We start from the raw sequence: 25,515 nt of genomic DNA on the forward strand, positions 1-25,515 counted from the left end.
CTTGTGATACTTTCTTACATTTTGTCAACACTGCTGTTCTTGGTTCGCGGTTGAATTTTTTTTTTTCGCGTCAGTACATTATATATTTTTAGGATAATTTATAGTTTCCATAAATACAGAAATTTGAAGAAGAAAATCTTCCCCCAAAATCTATAATTAAAGATTATAGGTCTTTCTTTTCTGCCACCAAGGGTTGAAACGGTTTCTAAAACCTACATGAAAGTTAGTCGCGCTGTCCATATTGTGGTTTGTTATATAAATCACTGATGAATGAAGAATAACATATATGTGAACTTGAAAGGCATATTAGATGTATTCTTTTTGTAATAGGGAATCTGTAGGGCATACATCCTGGGAAGAAATGTGCAAAACATGCAAAACTTGATATTACTTAAATACCCCATTTAGCGCAGACATTAACTCACACCTGTAGTTGGCGCTAGTGAGGGACCGATCACCTGCGATGGGTCTCTCAATAATGAAAACTGGTGACTAGTGATGAGCGAACGTTCTCGGATAACGTGTTATCAGTGTATGCTCTGGTGTTATCCTAGTATCTTCGGCGTGCTCGATTAATATTTTCGAATCCCCGCGGCTGCATGTCTCGCAGGTGTTACAGCCGCAACACATGCGGGGATTGCCTAACAAACAGGCAATTCCGCTTGTGTTGCTGCTGCTTAACAGTGATCAATGACTAACTAGTGATCTGGCTTTCAAACTGGTGATCCAATGAGTTGAACAGGCTGCCACGAGAGGTGGTGAGTTCTCCTCCAATGGAAAACTTCAAAACAGAGGCTGGACAGACATCTGTCTGAGATGGTTTAGTGAATCCTGCATTGAGCAGGGGGTTGGACACGATGACCCTGGAGATCCTTTCCATCTCTAACATTCTATGACTTGATGGCTGTTATTTTCATGAGATCTTCTGTCCGGTAAAAGGAAATGTCTGAGAATATTTCCCTTAGCTAGGATCTTTTTCCATTTTTAATGATAAAAACATACAGGAAAGCCATCTATTGAACATAAGGCCCATTTAGATTGGCCAATAGGCCAAGAGGAAGGACCGATTCTAAGGCTGGGGTCACATGACCGGTTCCTCTCCTTTAGAGAAAATCAGTCAGATTATGTTAATCACACTCTGATCAGAGTGGAAACCGATTTTCTTGGAGGTGGAGAGAAGAAAAAATAAGTTTCTCCATCTTCTCCATTATGTCAGTCCGTGAAATCGGATGTCATCCAAGTTTGGTCCGATGAATGGGCGAGTGCTATCCTATTCTCGGAGGCATACTGTGATTTTCTTCTTTCCACCATTCGGTCTGAGGACAAAATTGGACATGTGTGCAGTCCCATAGAAAGTCATGGGTACAAGTGTGATCTGTCAAAACCACGGATAGCACTTAACCAATTAAAACTGTCATCTGCACGAGCCCTAAGAGCGCTTGTCATCTAAACAGACTGAATAAATACACCAAAAAGAAAGAGCTTTGAGCAAAGACTATATATATATACAGTACAGACCAAAAGTTTGGACACACCTTCTCATTTAAAGATTTTTCGGTATTTTCAGGACTATGAAAATTGTACATTCACACTGAAGACATCAAAACTATGATTTAACACATGTGGAATTATATGCTTAACAAAAAAGTGTGAAATTATGTCTTATATTCTAGGTTCTTCAAAGTAGCCACCTTTTGCTTTGATGACTGCTTTGCACACTCTTGGCATTCTCTTGATGAGCTTCAAGAGGTAGTCACTGGGAATGGTCTTCCAACAATCTTCAAGGAGTTCCCAGGGATGCTTAGCACTTGTTGGCCCTTTTTGCCTTCACTCCCCGGTCTAGCTCACCCCAAACCATCTCGATTGGGTTCAGGTCTGGTGACTATGGAGGCCAGGTCATCTGGCGTAGCACCCCATCACTCTCCTTCTTGGTCAAATAGCCCTTACACAGCCCGGAGGTGTGTTTGGGGTCATTGTCCTTTTGAAAAATAAATGATGGTACAACTAAACGCAAACCGGATGGAATAGCATGCCGCTGCAAGATGCTGTGGTAGCCATGCTGGTTCAGTATGCCTTCAATTTTGAATAAATCCCCAACAGTGTCACCAGCAAAGCACCCCCACACCATCACACCTCCTCCTCCATGCTTCACGGTGGGAACCAGGCATGTAGAGTCCATCCGTTCACCTTTTCTGGGTCGCAAAAAGACACGGTGGTTGGAACCAAAGATCTCAAATTTGGACTCATCAGACCAAAGCACAGATTTCCACTGGTCTAATGTCCATTCCTTGTGTTCTTTAGCCCAAACAAGTCTCTTCTGCTTGTTGCCTGTCCTTAGCAGTGGTTTCCTAGCAGCTATTTTACCATGAAGGCCTGCTGCACAAAGTCTCCTCTTAACAGTTGTTGTAGAGATGTGTCTGCTGCTAGAACTCTGTGTGGCATTGACCTGGTCTCTAATCTGAGCCGCTGTTAACCTGCGATTTCTGAGGCTGGTGACTCTGATAATCTAATTCTCAGAAGCAGATGTGACCCTTGGTCTTCCTTTCCTGGGGCGGTCCTCATGTGAGCCAGTTTCTTTGTAGCATTCGATGGTTTTTGCCACTGCACTTGGGGACACTTTCAAAGTTTTCCCAATTTTTCGGACTGACAGACCTTCATTTCTTAAAGTAATGATGGCCACTCGTTTTTCTTTACTTAGCTGCTTTTTTCTTGCCATCATACAAATTCTAACAGTCTATTCAGTAGGACTATCAGCAGTGTATCCAGACTTCTGCACAACACAACTGATGGTCCCAACCCCATTTATAAGGCAAGAAATCCCACTTATTAATCCAGACAGCGCACACCTGTGAAGTGAAAACCATTCCTTGTGACTACCTCTTGAAGCTCATCAACAGAATGTCAAGAGTGTGCAAAGCTGTCATCAAAGCAAAAGGTGGCTACTTTGAATAACCTAGAATATAAGACATAATTTCAGTTGTTTCACACTTTTTTGTTAAGTATATAATTCCACATGTATCAATTCATAGTTTTGATGCTTTCAGTGTGAATGTACAATTTTCATAGTCATGAAAATGCAGAAAAATCTTTAAATGAGAAGGTGTGTCCAAACTTTTGGTCTGTACTGTATATGTGTGTGTGTGTGTGTGTGTGTGTATATATATATATATATATATATATATATATATATATATAATATATTTATATTTAATTTTTAATTGGCATACAGGGTGTTAAAAACATCTGTGAGTACACATAAATGCAAAAGTGTCTTTTTGAGAAGTTTTCAAGCAGTTTTGCTACAACAACCATAATCAGTTTCTTCATTGTTGATCGGAGTTAAAAATGTCTAGAATGCACCATTAAAAAAAATCCCCAAAAATGCTGCAGAAATGTTCAAAACGGTCACCGGTGGAAACAAAGCGCTCAGGCAATGCCCAAAAAATGCCAAACCAAAGACTCTTCAAGATTCCAGAACTCCATAGTATAGCAATGTTTCAAGGAGCAGCATCTAAAAAAACTTGGTGAGTTTGACCGCCTGGAAAAAGAAGTGTTCACATACCCCAACACATATTATCTATTCCACTTCTCATAATTTTTAATACATGGGCTTCTCACGATATTGGAATATCATTAAAAAGTTAATTTATTTCAGTTCTTCAATACAAAAAGTGAATCTCATATTATATAGAGTCAATACAAACAGAGTGAGCTATTTCAAGTGATTATTTCTGTTAATGTTGATGATTATGGCTTACAACACTCTGTGAACAGCCAGTTTCTTTAGCTATGACCTTTTGTGTCTTACCCTCCTTGTGGAGTCTGTCAGTGACTGCATTCTGGGCATCTGTCAAGTCAGCAGTCTTCCCCATGATTGTGGAGACTACTGAAACAAACTAAGGGACACTTTTAAACGCTTAGGAAGCCTTTGCAGGTGTTTTTTGTTAATTTTTCTAATTTACTGAGATAATGACTTTTGGGTTTTCATTGGCTGTAAGCCATAATCATCAACATTAACAGAAATAAACACTTGAAATAGATCACTCTGTTTGTATTGACTCTATATAATATGAATTTCACTTTTTATATTGAAGAACCAAAATAAATTAACTTTTTGATGATATTCTAATTTTCTGAGAAGCGCTCGTATTTGTTGAAATAACAGTAGTATGTTCTGTACTTTCTGTGTTTAGTTTTTTGTTTTTTTTATCACTCAGCTTCTTTTAAGCCGCCATCTCCCGTAGCCCACTATCGAACGTAGATTGTGATAAGGAAATTATTAGTAAGCCGAGCGTGCGAAATGCAAACACAATTTAAAGCGGTCTGTGGCTCCCTCCCGCACATCCCTTTCTTAGACATGATAAATTGTGCCCAACTATTTCCGTAGCCTTTTCTACTTTCCTATACTGCACAGACCCTGTAGTTGGGCTCAATGGAATGAAAGGGAAGAGGAGCAAAGAATATTAAGCAGAATGGCTGACTTTCAGAGATGAGAACTCTCCCTTGGACATATGCTCTGTATAATCTGCTGGTATATGTTCTAATGGTTACACTCCTTCTACTCCGTAAACGCTGACGACTAAATGAGTGGACTTTTCTGAATGTTAGCTGTGATTTCTCTGTAAGGAATTCTCCGCGTTCTCTCTCCAGCTCTAATCTAATTCTGGATTGTTGCCCTGCGTTTGTCTCAAAACACATGGAAAGCGTCTTGGCTATGAACCGTGCTTACAACACATTTTGCCCTTTTGCGTTTCGCTTCTCCCACATAACAGGTGGCTGCATAAATATTTATAAAATGAACAAGTGTCGTATGCGATAGGCACCTGTGCGCAAATCCCAGATTTTACGGGACATCTGACGCCACCAGCGATAATGAAGATTAAGAAATGAGATAGAAATCACTAAACGCCTCATCCAGTATTAGCCTCTCCATGTTTTCCCACTGAAGCCGTCTTGATCCCTAGGTGTTTCCCCCCCTCCACTTCTGGCTGTGATCAGGTGTACAATGGCCGATTCTCCTATGTTTGCATTCAGCCTACATAAAAGTTGTGTAAACACCAAGAGTTATGTAAGCAGTAAAAGAAGTGGAGACGTCTTGTATAAGGCTCCGAAATTACCCAACAAATGATCAGGAGTACAGACGCTCCGCTTTGTATGCTTGGATTGTGCAAAATGTAGATCACTATGAAAGTAGCAAATTTCAGCTTTATATTCCAATATTGATGCACCTCTTACATAGGCCGTGTGTACAAAGGTTTTCCCCAGATTAACATCAATCCAACACTACATTACTAGACTCTTCTTTACAAAACCCTACTCAGGCATTGTGGGGAAAAAATTGACATCATTTTCTATTCTGCTTTGGCAAAGTGGTGAATTTTGCCGCATGTATCACCGTTTTTACAACAAAGTGTAAAATCCCTGTCATAATCAACAACACAAGTAAGGAATGTGTGCCTGCCCTGTGTGAACCTAGCCGAAAGGTATATAACTATTTCTAACAGCTCACCCATACACATGGAGGCTGGGAGCTCGCACGGGTAATTAATAAGGAGCGAGGAGGAAGCGCTGCCAGACACCTCTGACCGCAGCCAGTCTCCTGCAGAAGTAAAGGGGATCGGGCATTTAATTATTATGCAGGCAATAAGTGCAAACAGGTGCAATTAATACAAGCAATGAGTGCAGGAGGGCTTCTTAATGAAAAAATAACAGGTCTGTGAGAGCCAGAATTCTTGCTGGTTGGTAGGTGAGCAAATACTTATTTCATGCAATAAAATGCAAATGTAATTATTTTCTGGATTTGTTTTTAGATTCTGTCTCTCACAGTTGAAGTGTACCTACTATAAAAATCACACACCTCTCCATTGTTTGTAAAAACGACAGTGTATCAAACACTTCTTTTCCCTACTGTATATGCTCAACGTTGGAATTGCAACGCCAAGAAGGAAAAGTCATGGCGTTTTCAAAATCGCGGGATCAATATACATAGTGATGATATACAAATCATGACAAAACGAAAACTAAATTTTAAAAACCTCTTTATTTATTCAGTATCTAGTATAAGCACCATGCGCACTTACACTCCTTGGCTCCCATCAATGTAGTTCTTGTTGGCTGAGGTGTGTTCTGCCATGGTGAATGCACTTGAGCAGCAAATCATCAAGATCTGCTGCTGGCAGCTCACAATATAACATCCAAAATGTTTTTGTTGAGAGACAAGTCTGGAGACTGCAGGCCATGGTAACATGTTTATTAGGCCACGTTCCCACCTTTAGTAATTGGTCAGTATTTGTAAGCCAAAACCAGTGCCCTATACAAGCCGCTTTTCTGCATTATAATAGTAAGCAATCACCCCCTCCATGAACTGGTAGGATGCGATTCGTTGTCTCATCAGTGTTTTGCACCTGTGTTGCTGCCATCTTTACTACATTGGTTTGCTGCATTCGTTCTGAGACCTGGGCAGGTAAACACCGCTGCCCCTCTTTGTTGCCCTTGAGAATATGCCATAAATGTCTGATGAATACGGGTCCCGAATCTGTGAGCTGCCCTTATGTCCAGGACACGGTCATCGTCCTGCCTGGTGAGGTGGACGCTCGCATAGTTGGAAAGTGAAAGGAGGCGATCCGCCCAGAGGTGGGGTCCTCATTTATCGGGCATTCCTGGTAAAGTCTGTGTTTACACCATACATGTCTAAACACATTGCTCTACATTTCCTTTAGTTTCCCCTTTCGTTTTTTCTTGGACTCTTTAAAATCTACAAAACTTATTTTTTTATAGGTTTTTATATATTTATTGTTGACCATGACCATGCAAAGGGAAAATCCCAGGGTTACGTTAGAAACAGTGCCAGACGGCCTCTTCCAAACCATACACTTTCTAATCGATAGGTTCGTTACTTTCCTCTATAAATCGGAGCTGCGTTGCCACCTTTATAAATAGACAGTGTGGATTTTAAGTGCATTTACCAGGTACTTTTGCGCTAGCTACAGTGATAAATAAAAAATACCGTGATCTGCAGCCGTTCACAGCCTACAGAAATTCCCCCTCACAGATCTTGTGAAAATTCCATTAGCTTTAATTATTTACTAGGAGGAGATGTAGATTTCTCTTCTTGACCTATTTCTCAAAGCAATGATTAAACAGAAGAATTGCACTATTGCACACATGGCGGAGCAGCCAGGTGAATCTAGAGCAGAACCCAAGCATCGGCGACCCATAGTGACGGCCGCAATGTCACAGATCCAAGTGACCACGGTACCATGTATCCAGCACAAGCCGTTATGGATTTCATGGGTTATGATTTCCAGCGTAAGCCGCGGAACAGCTGGACAGCTGTCATAGAGGAATGTGGTAACGGCATATGTATGAAATCTGTATTCTGAAAACTGACCTTTCACTGCGTGACCCCGAAGGGATGACATATCAGACACATCTAATCTCCGTCATTTCTTGACTTGTTAAGGAAGGAATGTGCTAATGTCAACAGATGAAGAAGAGCACCTCTGTGGGACAAAAAAGTGTTGATCTTGCACCAATGACGACATACCGGAGCAAATTGGAGACATATAGGCACACAAGTAAATCACACACGTACACTCCAAGAACAGGCACAGAGCAGTCAGATTGCTGGAGTCATCTATAGATCTATACACATTCCAGATATACAAAAATATATACAGTGTACACACACTTGTTATACTTCAAAACAGTCATGGAATTATGGAAATCACAGGATGGATAGACACGATAATGATATGAAGATAATGAAAACATGGAAACAAAATTTTCAAAACACTTCAATTTATTCAGAATCGAGATTGAGCACCATGCTCAGAAATGCTCGCACTCACAAGCCTTGGCTGCAATCAATTAAATTGTTACTGGTGGTCTGAGGAATGTTCTACCACGCTGAATGCACTTGGTCACGCAAATCATCAAGATCCGCTGTTCGTACTGTTCGTACGGTGACCAGTGCCCTATACAAGCGGCTTTTGTGTATTTTATTACTAAGCAATCACCCCCTCCATGAACTGGTAGGAGGCAAGTGGTTGTCTCACCAGTATTTTGTACCTGTGTTGCCGCCATCTTTACTACATGGGTTTACTGCATCCTGAGAGTGCATTAGTTCTGAGACCTGGGTAGGTTAACACTGCTGCCCCTTTTTGCTGTATTTATTCTTGGAGGATTTGTATTCCTTTTTTGTGGCTTTGTTTTGTGACCTTGCTTTTAAGCATATTTTGAAGGGCAGTATAGAGGCTCAGTGGTTAGCACTGCAGCTTAGCAGCACTGGGGTCCTGGGTTCAAATCCCACCAAAAACCACATCAGGGAGTTTGTATGTTTTCCCCTTGTTTACCTGGGTTTCCTCCCACACTTCAGAGACTTACTGATAGAATTTAGATTGTGAGGCCCAATGGGAACAATGATTCTAATGTGTGTAAAATACTGTGGATATTAATGGTGATATAGAAACAAATAAAGTAAATAAATATTCTGCAGATATGGTATCTGTCCAGAAAATAAAATAGAGGTAGACCACCCTAATACACAATACACCCCAGCATATACAGTGCCTTGCGAAAGTATTCGGCCCCCTGGAACTTTTCAACCTTTTCCCACATATCATGATTCAAACATAAAGCTACCAGATGTAAATTTGTTGGTTAAAAATCAGCAACAAGTGGAACACAGTTGTGAAGTTGAACGAAATTTATTGGTTATTTTAAATTTTAGTGGAAATTCAAAAACTGAAAAGTGGGGAGTGCAATATTATTCGGCCCCTTTAACTTAATACTTTGTTGCGCCATCTTTTGCTGCCATTACAGCTGCAAGTCGCTTGGGGTATGTCTCTATCAGTTTTGTACATCGAGAGACTGAAATTCTTGCCCATTCTTCCTTGGCAAACAGCTTGAGCTCAGTGAGGTTTGATGGAGATCGTTTGTGAACAGCAGTTTTCAGCTCTTTCCACAGATTCTCGATTGGATTGAGGTCTGGACTTTGACTTTGCCATTCTAACACCTGGATACGTTTTTTTGTGAACCATTCCATTGTAGATTTTGCTTTATGTTTGGGATCATTGTCTTGTTGGAAGACACATCTCTGTCCTAGTCTCAGGTCTTTTGCAGACTCCAACAGGTTTTCTTCAAGAATGGTCCTGTATTTGGCTCCATCCATCTTCCCATCAATTTTAGTTATCGTCCCTGCTGAAGAAAAGCCCAAACCATGATGCTGCCACCACCATGTTTGACAGTGGGAGTGGTGTGTTAAGGGTGATGAGCTGTGCTGCCTTTATGCCAAACATATCATTTGGCATTGTTGCCAAAAAATTCGATTTTGGTTTCACCTGACCAGAGCACCTTCTTCCACATGTTTGGTGTGTCTCCCAGGTGGCTTGTTGCAAACTTTAAACAACACTTTTTATGGATATCTTTGAGAAATGGCTTTCTTCTTGCCACTCTTCCATAAAGGCCAGATTTGAGCAGTGTACGACTGATTATTCTCCTATGGACAGACTGTCCCACCTCAGCTGTAGATCTCTGCAGTTTTTCCAAAGTGATCATGGGCCTCTTGGCTGCATCTCTGATCAGTCTTCTCCTTGTTTGAGATGAAAGTTTAGAGGGACGGCCGGGTCTTGGTAGATTTGCAGTGGTATGATACTCCTTCCGTTTCAATATGATCGCTTGCACAGTGCTCCTTGGCATGTTTAAAGTTTTGGAAATCATTTTGTAACCAAATCCGGCTTTAAACTTCTCCACAACAGTATCACGGACCTGCCTGTTGTGTTCCTTGGTCTCCATGATGCTCTCTGTGCTTCAAACAGAACCCTGAGACTATCACAGAGCAGGTACATTTATACGGAGACTTGATTACTCACAGGTGGATAATATTTATCATCATTAGGCATTTAGGACAACATTGGATCATTCAGAGATCCACAATGAACTTCTGGAGTGAGTTTGCTGCACTGAAAGTAAAGGGGCAGAATAATATTGCACGCCCCACTTTTCAGTTTTTGAATTTCCACAGAAATTTAAAATAACCAATAAATTTAATTCAACTTCACAATTGTGTTCTACTTGTTGTTGATTCTTCACCAAAAATTTACATTTGGTATTTTTATGTTTGAAGCATGATATGTGGGAAAAAGTTGAAAAGTTCCAGGGGGCCGAATACTTTCGCAAGGCACTGTAAACACAATACACAGTCCAGGTCAGTGCTATGATTAGCCGGCCTGGTAGGACTTCACGTGTGTGCAGCTCTTGTCCGCAGCCATTGTGAGCACTGATCTTGTCCACGGCCTGTGAGCACTGATCTTGTCCATGGCCAGTGAGCACTGATCTTGTCCTCGGCCAGTGTGAGCACTGATCTTGTCTGTGGCCAGTGTGAGCACTGATCTTGTCTGCGGCCAATGTGAGCACTGATCTTGTCCGTGGCCAGTGTGAGCACTGATCTTGTCCGCGGCCAGTGTGAGCCCTGATCTTGTCTGCGGCCAGTGTGAGCACTGATCTTGTCCGTGGCCAGTGTGAGCACTGATCTTGTCTGCGGGCCAGTGTGAGCACTGATCTTGTCCTCGGCCAGTGTGAGCACTGATCTTGTCAGTGGCCAGTGTGAGCACTGATCTTGTCAGTGGCCAGTGTGAGCACTGATCTTGTCCGTGGCCAGTGTGAGCACTGATCTTGTCCGCGGCCAGTGTGAGCACTGATCTTGTCCTCGGCCAGTGTGAGCACTGATCTTGTCCGCTTCCAGTGTGAGCACTGATCTTGTCCGCTTCCAGTGTGAGCACTGATCTTGTCCGCTTCCAGTGTGAGCACTGATCTTGTCTGCGGCCAATGTGAGCACTGATCTTGTCTGCGGCCAATGTGAGCACTGATGTCTGTGGCCAGTGTGAGTATTGATGTTGTCTGTGGCCAGTGTGAGCACTGATCTTGTCTGCGGCCAGTGTGCGCCCTAATCTTGTCTGCGGCCAGTGTGAGCCCTAATCTTGCCTGCGGCCAGTGTGAGCACTGATCTTTTCCTCGGCCAGTGTGAGCACTGATCTTGTCCGCTTCCAGTGTGAGCACTGATCTTGTCTGCGGCCAGTGTGAGCACTGATCTTGTCCTCTTCCAGTGTGAACACTGATCTTGTCCTCGGCCAGTGTGAGCACTGATCTTGTCCGCTTCCAGTGTGAGCACTGATCTTGTCCTCGGCCAGTGTGAGCCCTGATCTTGTCTGCGGCCAGTGTGAGCCCTGATCTTGTCTGCGGCCAGTGTGAGCCCTGATCTTGTCTGCGGCCAGTGTGAGCACTGATCTTGTCCTCGGCCAGTGTGAGCACTGATATTGTCCGCTTTCAGTGTGAGCACTGATTTTGTCCGTGGCCAGTGTGAGCACTGATCTTGTCCGCGGCCAGTGTGAGCCCTGATCTTGTCTGCGGCCAGTGTGAGCACTGATCTTGTCCGTGGCCAGTGTGAGCACTGATCTTGACTGCGGGCCAGTGTGAGCACTGATCTTGTCCTCGGCCAGTGTGAGCACTGATCTTGTCAGTGGCCAGTGTGAGCACTGATCTTGTCAGTGGCCAGTGTGAGCACTGATCTTGTCCGTGGCCAGTGTGAGCACTGATCTTGTCCGCGGCCAGTGTGAGCACTGATCTTGTCCTCGGCCAGTGTGAGCACTGATCTTGTCCGCTTCCAGTGTGAGCACTGATCTTGTCCGCTTCCAGTGTGAGCACTGATCTTGTCCGCTTCCAGTGTGAGCACTGATCTTGTCCGCGGCCAGTGTAAGCACTGATCTTGTCCGCTTCCAGTGTGAGCACTGATCTTGTCTGCAGCCAGTATGAGCACTGATCTTGTCCGCTGCCAGTGTGAGCACTGATCTTGTCCGCTTCCAGTGTGAGCACTGATCTTGTCCGCTTCCAGTGTGAGCACTGATCTTGTCCGCGGCCAGTGTAAGCACTGATCTTGTCCGCTTCCAGTGTGAGCACTGATCTTGTCCGCGGCCAGTGTGAACACTGATCTTGTCCGCGGCCAGTGTGAGCACTGATCTTGTCCGCGGCCAGTGTGAGCACTGATCTTGTCCGCGGCCAGTGTGAGCACTGATCTTGTCCGTGGCCATTGTGAGCACTGATCTTGTCCGCTTCCAGTGTGAGCACTGATGTTGTCCGCGGCCAGTGTGAGCACTGATCTTGTCCTTGGCCAGTGTGAGCCCTGATCTTGTCTGCGGCCAGTGTGAGCCCTGATCTTGTCTGCGGCCAGTGTGAGCCCTGATCTTGTCTGCGGCCAGTGTGAGCACTGATCTTGTCTGCGGTCAGTGTGAGCACTGATCTTGTCCGCTGCCAGTGTGAGCCCTGATCTTGTCTGCGGCCAGTGTGAGCACTGATCTTGTCTGCGGTCAGTGTGAGCACTGATCTTGTCCGCTGCCAGTGTGAGCCCTGATCTTGTCTGCGGCCAGTGTGAGCACTGATCTTGTCTGCGGCCAGTGTGAGCACTGATCTTGTCTGCGGTCAGTGTGAGCACTGATCTTGTCCGCTGCCAGTGTGAGCACTGATCTTGTCCGCAGCCAGTGTGTGCACTGATCTTGTCCTCGGCCAGTGTGAGCACTGATCTTGTCTGCTTTCAGTGTGAGCACTGATCTTGTCCTCGGCCAGTGTGAGCACTGATATTGTCTGCGGCCAGTGTGAGCACTGATCTTGTCCGCGGCCAGTGTGAGCACTGATCTTGTCCGCGGCCAGTGTGAGCACTGATCTTGTCCGCGGCCAGTGTGAGCACTGATCTTGTCCGCGGCCAGTGTGAGCACTGATCTTGTCCTCGGCCAGTGTGAGCACTGATCTTGTCCACGGCCAGTGTGAGCACTGATCTTGTCCGCGGCCAGTGTGAGCACTGATCTTGTCCGCGGCCAGTGTGAGCACTGATCTTGTCCGCTGCCAGTGTGAGCACTGATCTTGTCCTCGGCCAGTGTGAGCACTGATCTTGTCTGCAGCCAGTATGAGCACTGATCTTGTCCTCTGCCAGTGTGAGCACTGATCTTGTCCTCGGCCAGTGTGAGCACTGATCTTGTCTGCGGCCAGTGTGAGCACTGATCTTGTCCTCGGCCAGTGTGAGCAATGATATTGTCTGCGGCCAGTGTGAGCACTGATCTTGTCTGCGGCCAGTGTGAGCACTGATCTTGTCCTCGGCCAGTGTGAGCAATGATATTGTCTGCGGCCAGTGTGAGCACTGATCTTGTCTGCGGCCAGTGTGAGCACTGATCTTGTCCGCGGCCAGTGTGAGCACTGATCTTGTCCGCTGCCAGTGTGAGCACTGATCTTGTCCTCGGCCAGTGTGAGCACTGATCTTGTCTGCAGCCAGTATGAGCACTGATCTTGTCCTCTGCCAGTGTGAGCACTGATCTTGTCCTCGGCCAGTGTGAGCACTGATCTTGTCTGCGGTCAGTGTGAGCACTGATCTTGTCCTCGGCCAGTGTGAGCAATGATCTTGTCCTCGGCCAGTGTGAGCACTGATCTTCTCCTCGGCCAGTGTGAGCACTGATCTTGTCCACGGCCATTGTGAGCACTGATCTTGACCATGGTTGCATGAAGGGATCTGCTCATTTCTACTCAGTACTTTACAATGCATGTCAATGGGAAGGCTATAGAAATGCCTAGTGTTAGTCTGGGTGTTTTTTGTTTTTCATCTCCATCATTTCCACCTCAAAAACACCAGTAATTTCTTCACTTTATGGTTATCAAAAACATCAAGAAAAAAACTCCAGAAAAACATAGTTGGGAAACAATTGCTGCTACCAACGCCTTAGTTTAACAAAACTCCAGAGAAAAGGAAAATGTCTTGAAGCGTCTTCTGCTTAAAAAGGGTTGTTTTAACCACTGGAAAAAGAAGTAGTGTGAACATGCCCTTACTTTTTACACCAGCTTTGTTAAATATTTGTAATGATTAGCTTCACACTAGTTATATGGAGATATATGTCACTGAGGAATGAACAGGAATGGACATGTGGGGCTCTGTCTCATTATTGCATCATTGTTATAGCTCACAAACCTGTCTGCCTTGTAAAAAGGAAAATATATATCTTTAAATGTATGGTGAGATAGCTTTGTCCAGTTAGGATGAGTATTGTGGGAGTCTTTATGTGGCGTGTAATATTGATTACTAGAATCAATACTAGGTTGATGCTCCCATAGGCTCTATTAAACCGTTAATTGGAAAGTTACAACATATAGAGGCTTATGTCCAAGCTGCCGGGATCCTTTCTTGTAGCAGGATTCTACCTACACTAAAGCCATGTAACATATAATGTCGACCTACTCAGCTCCTGTCTCTTCTACGCACAGAATGATCTGTAATGTACCTAAGAGTGATCAGATGGGAGCTTAGGTCTGTCCTGCCTGCCTGATAACACAAGCCAAATGTGCTATGGACTTATCACTACTACTGGTATACGAGCGGGTACATGTCGTTGAAGGTACAGCCTTAACCGAATAGCTAATCTCATACGTACAGTTGTGCTCAAAAGTTTACATACCCCGGCAGAATTTTTGCTTTATTGGCCTTTTTTCAGAGAATATGAATGATAACACCAAAACTTTTTCTCCACTCATGGTTAGTGGTTGGGTGAAGCAATTTATTGTCAAACTACTGTGTTTTCTCTTTTTAAATCATAATGACAACCCAAAACATCTAAATGACCCTGATCAAATGTTCACATTCCCCATTTCTTAATACCGTGTATTGCTCCCTCTAACATCAATGACCGCTTGAAGTCTTTTGTGGTAGTTATGGATAAGGTTCTTTATTTTCTCAGATGGTAAAGCTGCCCACTCTTCTTGGCAAAAAGCCTCCAGTTCCTGTAAATTCCTGGGCTGTCTAGCATAAACTGCGCGCTTGTGATCTCCCCAGAGTGGCTCAATGATATTGAGGTCAGGAGACTGAGATGGCCACTCCAAACCTTCACTTTGTTCTGCTATAGCCAATGAGAGGTCGATTTGGCCTTATATTTTGGATCGTTGTCATGTTGGAACATCTAAGTACGTCCCATGCGTAGCTTCCGGGCTGATGATTGCAAATTTGCCTCCAGTATTTTCTGATAACGTGCTGCATTCATCTTTCCTTCAACTTTGACCAAGTTTCCTGTGCCTTTGTAGCTCACACATCCCCCAAAACATCAGCGATCCACCTCCGTGCTTTACAGTAGGAATGGTGTTCCTTTCATCATAGGCCTTGGTGACCTCTATCCAAATGTAACGTTTATGGTTGTGGCCCAAAAGTTCAATTTTGGTCTCATCACTCCAAATTACCTTTTTCCAGAAGTTTTGAGGCTTGTCACTTTGCTGTTTTGCTTATTGTAGGCGAGATACTTCGTGGCATTTGTGCAGTAATGGCTTTCTTCTGGTGACTTGAGCATGCAGCCCATTTTTCTTCAAGTGCCTCCTTATTGTGCTTCTTGAAACAGCCACACTGCTAGTTTTCAGAGAGTCCTGTATTTCAACTGATGTTATTTGTGGGTTTTTCTTTGCATCCCATTTCCTGGCAGTTGTGGACGACATTTTTGTTGGTATACCTGAGCGTGGTTTTGTTTTTACAGTGCCCCTGATTTTCCATTTGTTAATCAGTTTGAACGCTGCTGACTGGCATTATCAATTCCATGGATATCTTTTTGTATCCCTTTCCTGTTTTATACTGTTCAACTACCTTTTCCTGTAGATCCGTTGACAATTCTTTTGCTTTCCCCATGACTCACAATCCAGAAATGTCAGTGGCTGGATGAAAGATGCAAGAGTCTGTCTGGATCCCAGAAACTCACTCATCTTTTATGCACACACACACTGATTACAAGCAAACAGATCACAGGTGAGGATGTTACCTTAGTAGCCATTCAAACCTATTTGTGTCAACTTCTGTGCATGTTATCAGGCCTAAATCACCAGGTTATGTAAACTTTTGATCAGGATCTTTTGGATGTTTTGGGTTGTCATTCTGATTTAAAAAGAAAAAACACAATAGTTTGACAATAAATGTCTCCCAACCACTAACCATGACTGGAGAAAAAGTTTTGGTGTAATTATTATTATTATACATTTTTATAGCGCCATTTATTCAATGGCGCTTTACATGTGAAAGGGGCAAATATATATTTATATTATATGCGTGGCTGGTTTGCACATGTGTGGCTGAGTTATATGGGTTTGGGCACAAGTATTTAGACCTATGCTCTATTAGGGCATGTAAACACCTTTTGTGAGGATAAATAAAAAGCTACACTGTTTTAGCCTTCTTGCATGACTTGTTTGACTATTTGCATGCCTATGGCTGTCGAAAAAGCTCTCCCAAAAATTTGCTCATCAACAGGGATTAGAGAACACAAGGAACTTATCGGCTGCGGAGATAAGTCTACCTACCTTCAAAGGAATTATATCAGACTTGCTGGCACCAGTGTTCTGTTATGAATATTGGTGTATTTTTGTGACATGCATAAGTTCTGTTGTTATGGGAGACATATTTTCAGCATCGTGGTGAATGGAACGACTTTAGTTACACTGTAGTATCACTGTGCAGCATGCTGATCAGCCCCTAATTAATATCGGCCAGATGGGCAAAGTGGATATTGCGTGCCTCCATCTCTCCATGCCATGTCCGCTTTCAGGGCTGTGGAGTTAGCCAAACTTCTGATAATAAAGATGCCCATATGAATAAGATAGTAGTCACCTGGCTGAAAGCAATCTCTCCCGAGTGCTGATATGTGTCCATTGGGAAGAGTCGACACATTTTGCTGCTGTTTATTTCAACTGAGAACAACAGTATCAAGCGCTTATAAGTTATCTTCCCAATCCTTCTGTCCTCTGATATCCAGTTGAGAGGTCCTCATACAATTCCTAATTTCATATATAAGTAAATATACAACAGTGCATTTAATAAATTAGTTATATAATATAATATAATAATATTTTTCTTTCTTGGCATTAATTGGAACATTTCTGTAGGCTGCACCCAAAACTGATTTTACAGCCCTTTCTCCAGTTCCTGTAAATGTTCTTGTTCTCTTACAGGGAATCTGCCGCCAGGTTTTTGCTGTATAATCTGAGAGCAGCATGATGTAGGGACAGAGACCCTCATACCAGTGATGTATCACTTAGTTTACTGGGTGCAGTAGTTGTGACATATTCAGGTTTCTCTGCTGTAGATTCAGCAGAGCTCAGTTTTTTTTGTACATGCTGTTTAAACATCTGTAATTTTTTTTTTCTCATTTGGATATTCAAATAATTCAATGCTAATATTCAGTGACTTTTTTTTTCATTGTACATGTGGCTTAATTTTTGTGTAATTGGTATACTTTTTTTTTTTTATCCGTCAGAGGGAAAATAAAGGATGTGTGTTTCTCGCAGTTTTTGTTATTTGTTATGACCATTGAAATACATTTAAAAATTTCTGTAGCAATTATTTTTGTATATCAGTCACTGTTTTTTGTTTTTTTGACTGGTGACAATGGTTTGGATTGGCAGTGGGGTTTGTTTTGTTTTTTTTTTACGTTTTTTTATTTTTTTTAATGTAATAAAATAAGTTCCTTTGATGCTGTTTTGAATGTAAAGAGCGGTCACTCCTAATATTGATTTCTCTTAAGCTCACTCACTTTGCATTTTGTTAATTAATAAGAATAAATCATTAACACTTTTATTTTTGATAGCATTCTTACTTTGGTGCATTTTTTCCACCCCTGCTTAAAAAGTTTGCCCCGTACTGTAAATATATATTTTTGGACATATTCCTATATTAAATGTGTGTTTCATTACATGAAGGCAGTATACTACAGTTTTGGATGGATGAGGGAATGTACTGAGAATTGTGTGACGGTGAATTATTTAATATATTGATGAGATATTTAATTCATTTCAAGTCCCTTTTTTTTTTTTTTTTTTTCAAAACTACAAACCCTGCCCTGATTTCTTTAGTAGTCGACTGTAGTAAATGCCAGTGAATATGGCTTAGATTTGAGTAGGTTTTTAGAGCTCCCAGAGATCGTGGTTTGGGGGGGAGGAAGGGCATCTCCTGCCAAAATGGGGTGAGTGTGGGGGTGGGGAGAGAGGCACTTGGCTGGCGCTGGCCTTTAAAATAGAACTGGAAATGAAGGACGGCCACCAGAGACTTCATGCTGCCAAGCTCTAAACATGGCCTGCTATTCTGCCGTTCGCCTGGATTAATAACAAAAGTAATAATTTCATTGCCAGAACTGTTATTCTGTGGGGTATATTTAGGATTACTTCTCCTATGAGATCTATAATGTGTGCGCTGCCATATTTCCACGAGCAGAAGAGCCTTCTATGGCTGTTTGATTTGCCAAATGGAGGCAGCTCGATCTAACGCCTGGTGACCGGGATTGTGAGCGAGATGTCACTCTGTTTCTGCCGGCTTTTCACAATGTGGATTTCACAAAGCTAATTATTGTCTCTGTTCTCCATAGGACTTGCGCAAACAGGTAGCTCCGTTGTTAAAGAGTTTCCAAGCAGAGGTAAGACCACTTTAAGTCTTGTGCCGTCAGCAGAAAATGTTTATTACTGTTTATTGAGGGAAGTTTTACCATGATTTTATTATTGAATACGTAATGAATCATTCATCTTCACCAGAACGCATTATATGTGTCATTTATCTGCCGCTGTGTAATTAGCCCCTTGTAGTCATTAATATCTGCTGTGTAGACATTATGCACGTAGAGGTATCCCTCATTGTCACAGCTTGTTTGTGACGGGCCGCTCCGTATGGACCGCAGGACATTCCTCTAAGACTTTGGGTGAAGTATGAAACCAAATATTGGGATTTGGGTAGTGGTTTGGAAAGAGCCTGATAATGGGCCATTATGGTCTCTTAGACCCTATGGATTTGAGTGTGTCTGATTTTACGTATCCATGAAAAATGGGTGATTTTTGTGTACTCGTTTTTTCTCACTTGATAGACCTGAATGACAGTCTGATTCACAAATATGAAGACTAGGACATGCGCTGGACTTTTCTCTGCTCAGGCATCCGTTGTCTGTCTAGTAGCGATGAGCGAATGTGCTGGAATAAGGTGTTATCCGACCATGCTCGGGAGCTAAACGAGTGTTCAACAGCCGCAACACAGGCAGGGATTGCCTAACTAACAGGGAGTCGCTGCATGTGTTGTGGCTGTCGAACAGCCAGGAGACATGCAGCCGCGGGGAATCGACCATATTATTCAAGCACACCGAAGACAGTCGGTTAGCACCCGAGCATGGTTGGATAACACCTTACCCAAGCACGTTTGCTCATCACTACTGCCTAACCCTACTGTCTTGTTCAGGTCTTTGTGCCATACATTTCTAAAACAACCCGCACATGGAAGAGCAGAACACATCCATAAGAATAATAATGTAATATATTTTTGGTGCCCAAAATGTTGTATTTTGTTATTTGCTCTCTCTATACTACTTGGCCGATACCGATCATCATTGTTTTTGTTGAACATCTCCCCCGATTGTAAAGTGAACTCCCCTCGTTTGCACTCAATACAAACACCCTCCTTCTAAGAATGAATTTTCACACTTTTTGTATTTAACATGGAGACAGGGTTCCTCGTTGATTCACTCAAACGAGCATAGTTGAGGTTGGGCTCTGATCTTACCTGAGCTCCTAAACATATTCCGTTGGTTTGAGTTCTATGGAGGACATACACATTTTTCCAGGCTAGTTTTCGGAAACCTATTATTTTTTGTAGTTTTATCGCACAGAGGCATCCAAACGGAAACTGGTCATTCCCAAGCGGGTGCCGCAAACTTGGAATCCTAAAATTCTCTGTTTCATTACAAGCAGTGGCAATGAAGGAGTTTTCCAGAAATGTCCTTTGATGTAACACTGCAGGCCGTTCAGGGAAGTCCTTGATATACCTGTTTTAATATTTTTCTTAATTAGGAACAAGGATTTAACATTTTTGTAGCTTCCAGCACAATCATTTTTGGTCAATAAAATGCCAGAAGTTTGAGATTCATCACTCCAGCTGCATTTATTCTTCTCTGGAGGGGATTGGGTTGTCGTTATGCATAGTGCCTATAGGATCTCACGTTAATAATTTAATGGAAAAAAAGGAGATTTTTTTCTATTAATCTTATTACATCAAGGTCTCCAACGCTGTAAAGAGGGCACTCTCTACCACTCAAGGAGAGAAGGTTTCACCATCATCATAGGCCGGGATTCTTCACTGTTAGAGCAAGTGAGACGTTGGACATCTCTTCCACATCTTGCTGTGATGGTTGAGTCATTAGTCAAGTTCTAGAAACTCCCGGGTGCAATTCTGGAAAAAAATAGATTTTTTTATGTGGATAAGGAGATGCTGGGCCCACATGGTTTCCTTGGCTGTTTCATTGTGATGAATAGCCGGGTAATTTGAGGTACGACCACTGATTGAGTAGAGTAACAAAATATATTTGTCAGTGCACATGTTACTATGAGTGTAACAAGTAGGTACACATTCACACTGCGGCCATTAACGTTATATGTATCTGTTAATAAAGAATTAAAACCATGCTTAGAAAGTCTGCAGTAAGTAAATAGTAACAGTAACACATGTAAAAACACAGAGTACTTACCGTAGTTACCATTTTTTTTAATTAAAAAAAACAACAACACATAAGCCATCTTACCATGACAAGGTGTACCCAATCATGATGGTCCTATGTGTAGTATCTCACCTCACTATGTGCCAGCAGGCCTCATAATAGATCGGGCAGACGTGGCCCTGGGCCTGGCTGATTGAATAGTCATGGCCTACCCTAAGTAACCCTATTTATTTACAATGGTGGTAACTGTGAATCTAACCTTTAGGTCTGGCTACTGAAGCTCAGTTTTCTGCTATGGCCAATAGACCGAGATCTCAATAATAGGATGAATAGTAAGCCAAATGTAAAGGCAATTTTCTGGTGCGGAAACCACTAAGCCTTGCAAAGATAAATAGCTAACTCACTATTTATAAATAAAAGGAGTTTTTCTTTCCATTAAATGTCATATCCACTGTATAGATCATAAAAATATTCAGAATTTTTAGTATTCGCAATTCCTGGATGCTGGCGGGCACACAGTGATCTGCTTTTCTTTGCAGAGCAGATAATAGAAATGTCTTTCAGACCTGCTTGTCAGGTAAAGAGCAGAGCTTTTGCAATAGTATGGCTTTATTACAGAAGAAAAAACTCCTTCTACAGAGAGAAAAAAAAAGTCTAGATGCCAGAGGGAGAAGGGGACTAATTCAGTCCAGAGTCTATTCCCAGAATCACAGATTAGTAGTAACGACAAGGGGTTACTTGCAAACAAGAAACAAAAAGGAAGCTATTTTATATCCAGAAACACTGCAAAGTACATTGGATTTTTGTAAAAGCATTTTCTGGTGGGCAAACCATTTTAGGTTTGGAAAAAATGGATTTATGCTTAACGGGAATATCCCACCATTAAATATTATATTCTGTGTATAGAACATAACAATATGAACAATATTTGTTATGCACATGCTGGTTGCTAGTGGACCACAGCCCGTTCTCTGCACAGTTATCTTCTGTTCTGCATGTCAGCCAATAGAAATGTTTTTTATCTCTGCTGGTCAGGTACGGAGCATAGCTTTTTCAATAGTATGACAGTTTAACAGAAAAATAACCTCCTTCTACAGCAGACAAAAACAGGCTAGCTGCCAGAAGGAGAAGGAGACCGATTCAGTCCAAAGTCTGTTCGCAGTAGCGACAAGGGAATACTTTGAAACAAGAAACAAACTATAAGCTATTTTACTTTTAGTATAAAATGATTCATGGGCTAAGCTCTAGGTTTTTGGTAGCTGCACTTTTTATTTTTTCAGCATTTTGTAATACAATGGGATGATTGCTTATTTGTGTCTGCATTCACCATTACATCAGGCGAATCCTAACGACAAATGCATTACACAATTACAAGTAAATGACAGAAGCAAACACAGAAGGAGTATAAAATGGCCAAGACGTCTTTTACGAGTTCACGGCTGTCACTTCCTCCCGGTGGCACCAGAGTCACTGACGAATAGGCGCAGACCTCATTGTGTGCCTTGCTGTTATTTTTTCCTTATTGTTTCATGCTTATTCCCTCTCAGACCAAACTCCATCTTCTAAATGGAGACTGGGGCACAGAACTCCCATAGCTTGTGCGAGGAAACGGCATTTTTTTTCCCCTCTACATGCTTTCCTTAGTCAGTCTACCTCCTTGAGGGAAAAATAATCCCTCCATAATGCGGCGGCTTGCATTGCTAGCTCAGTAAATTCTCATTCATTCTCTTCGTTGCCTAACACACTCCTGAAAGTCAATATTTCATCGCAATCATCTCCGTTTCAAATGTCAGACCTTTGCATAGCCAATTGAGGAAGTTTGCCATATTAACTTCCTGCTGCGTTCCAAAGCTCCGGCGTGCCAGGTAGAACGCGCTCGCAGTATCAAAGGTTCCCTGTGTAAGGCTAAACACCTAATTAATAGGATTCCGTCTAGCAGGTTCATTCAATGATGGCTCTATTAAGGGCGCGCTCACATCTACCATTCTGTTTTCAGGCCAGCTCCATAATTGAAAACATATTTTCTTCTCCCGAGCTGCAGCTGGTTTGGTTCTGCTCATGCAGAAAAGGATATAACCTTGCATAACATAGGAAATGAACGGTTGAGAGAGAAGCCAAATTCAATTTCAGTCAGATATTTCGAGGATAAGTCCATGATCTATGGAAGCAGGGGAATGAAAAGTGTGTGTGTGTGAGGAAAGGAGCGCATTCAGCAGTCTATTAATCACGGCTGGCCTGGACTATGCTTTGTGCTCTCACATTAGTAGTGATTCTTCTACAAAGGCTGGAGAGGTGCCAGATATGTGCCGAGTTAACCTCTTAAGCATCATCTGCTACTTGCTGCTCAATGGAGGTTACGTTGTGAAATACAGTTGGGTGCTGCTGCCAGAGGGGAGAGGAAAAAAACCTTGTTCACAGCCATCTCACACACAGAAACACGTGTGCCTGTAGTGAAATGCAAAATGTGGAGCGCGCTAGGACACACCAGGCTGTAGCGCAGCCATTTCCATACCTTTTGGATGTGTGTGTGGGGATATTTAATGTTTGCACATATGGTATCACTGAGCCGAGTCTAAACTGCAGGCCTTTTCTTTTGGTTTGTAAAAAAAAAAAAAAAAAAAAGGTAGCCTCTTACTATAAAAAGATACATTACACAGTAGGAAAATCTAATATATAAAGCTGAATGTGTGTGTGTGTGTATGTATGTATGTATGTATGTATGTCCGGGATTGGCATCTGAACCGTAGCAGCTACAGCCACAAAATTTTGCACAGTCACACGTCTGGACCCCGAGAGCGTCATAGGCTATGTTGTGAGGTGAAATTTTAACCCCGCGCTTTCCAATTCACCAAACAATTTTGCCCCTATCTACATAATGGGGAAAAAGTGAAAGGAAAAGGCAACAAAGACATTCTCAGTATAACAAAGCTAATATATGTTGTGAAATGCTTCTATTTGCTTAGTTTTTGCCTTTTAATAATTACATTTCTATCTATTTGTTTTGTGGTTTTTGTGTGCAGAATAAATTTTTGTTAACACATTCTATTTTGCTAACAGCAGTCATTAACCCGGGCGAAGCCGGGTAGTACAGCTAGTATATATATATATATATATATATATATATATATATATATATATATATATATATATATATATATATATATATATATACACTAGATGGTGGCCCGATTCTTACGCATCGGGTATTCTAGAATATGCATGTCTGCGTAGTATATTGCCCAGCCACGTAGTATATTGCCCAGTCACGTAGTATATTGCCCAGTCACGTAGTATATTGCCCAGCCACGTAGTATATTGCCCAGTCACGTAGTATATTGCCCAGCCACGTAGTATATTGCCCAGTGACGTAGTATATTGCCCAGCGCCATAGTATATTGCCCAGCGACGTAGTATATTGCCCAGTGACGTAGTATACAGCACAGAGCCACGTAGTATACAGCACAGAGCCACGTAGTATATTGCACAGCGAAGTAGTATATTGGCCAGTCACGAAGTATATTGCCCAGTGACGTAGTATACAGCACAGAGCCACGTAGTATATTGCACAGCGAAGTCGTATATTGGCCAGCCACGTTTGTCACAGGTTAAAAAATAAACATATACTCACCTTTCCGAGAGCCACTTGTAGTACACGGCAGCTTCCGGTCCCAGGGTTGGTCTGAGCGCAGGACCTGTGATGATGTCGCGGTCACATGACCGTGTAGCGGTCACATGACCGTGACGTCACGTCAGGTCCTTTCCACGCAGGCGCGCAGGACTTGTGATGACGTCGCGGTCACATGACCGTGACGTCATATCAGGTCCTTCTGCCATACCATCTTTGCCACCGCAACCTGCAACGGAAGATGGCAGGCGGCGCGAGCAGCTCAGCGGACTACAGAGGGTGAGTATAGCAGGTTTTTTTTTTTAGTTTATTATTTTTAACATTACATTTTGTACTATTGATGCCGCATAGGCAGCGTCAATAGTACAAAGTTGGGGACACACAGGGTTAATAGCGGCAGTAACGGAGTGCGTTACCCGCGGCATAACGCGGTCCGTTACCGCCGGCATTAACCCTGTGTGAGCGGTGACCGGAGGGGTGTATGCGGGCGCCGGGCAGTGAGTGCGGGGAGTAAGGAGCGGCCATTTTTTTCCGGACTGTGCGCGTCGCTGATTGGTCGCGGCAGCCATGACAGGCAGCTGGCGAGACCAATCAGCGAACGAATAACCGCGACAGACAGACAGAAGGACAGACGGAAGTACCCTTAGACAATTATATAGTAGATATATATGCATATATAATGTGTGTGTATATAATATGTGTGTGTATGTATATATATATATATATATATATATATATATATATATATATATATATATATATATATTTACACACACACATACAGTACAGACCAAAAGTTAGGACACACCTTCTCATTTAAAGATTTTATCTGTATTTCCATGACTATGAAAATTGTACATTCACACTGAAGGCATCAAAACTATGAATTAACACATGTGGAAATATATACTTAACAAAAAAGTGTGAAACAACTGAAACTATGTCTTATATTCTAGGTTCTTCAAAGTAGCCACCTTTTGCTTTGATGACTGCTTTGCACACTCTTGGCATTCTCTTGATGAGCTTCAAGAGGTAGTCACCGGGAATGGTCTTCCAACAATCTTGAAGGAGTTCCCAGAGATGCTTAGCACTTGTTGGCCCTTTTGCCTTCACTCTGCGGTCCAGCTCACCCCAAACCATCTCGATTGGGTTCAGGTCTGGTGACTGTGGAGGCCAGGTCATCTGACGTAGCACCCCATCACTCTCTTTGGTCAAATAGCCCTTACGAAGCCTGGAGTTGTGTTTGGGGTCATTGTCCTGTTGAAAAATAAATGATGGTCCAACTAAAGGCAAACCGAATGGAATAGCATGCCGCTGCAAGATTCTGTGGTAGCCATGCTGTTTCAGTATGCCTTCTATTTTGAA

At 42.6% G+C, this 25,515-nt stretch overlaps 1 protein-coding gene across 3 annotated transcripts in view; it reads left to right on the forward strand.

Annotated features, from left to right (window-relative positions):
• CUX1 (cut like homeobox 1) overlaps positions 1-25,515 on the forward strand; it is a 447,664-nt gene that overhangs the window by 125,651 nt on the left and 296,498 nt on the right. For all 3 annotated transcript variants that reach the window (XM_077294437.1, XM_077294435.1, XM_077294436.1), the window contains exon 3: positions 18,420-18,467. In XM_077294437.1, coding sequence (XP_077150552.1) covers positions 18,420-18,467 — 48 coding nt within the window. The remainder of the gene's footprint in view (positions 1-18,419; positions 18,468-25,515) is intronic.

This window comes from Ranitomeya variabilis, chromosome 3, assembly GCF_051348905.1.
Source record: "Ranitomeya variabilis isolate aRanVar5 chromosome 3, aRanVar5.hap1, whole genome shotgun sequence".
NCBI classification, from domain to species: domain Eukaryota; kingdom Metazoa; phylum Chordata; class Amphibia; order Anura; family Dendrobatidae; genus Ranitomeya; species Ranitomeya variabilis.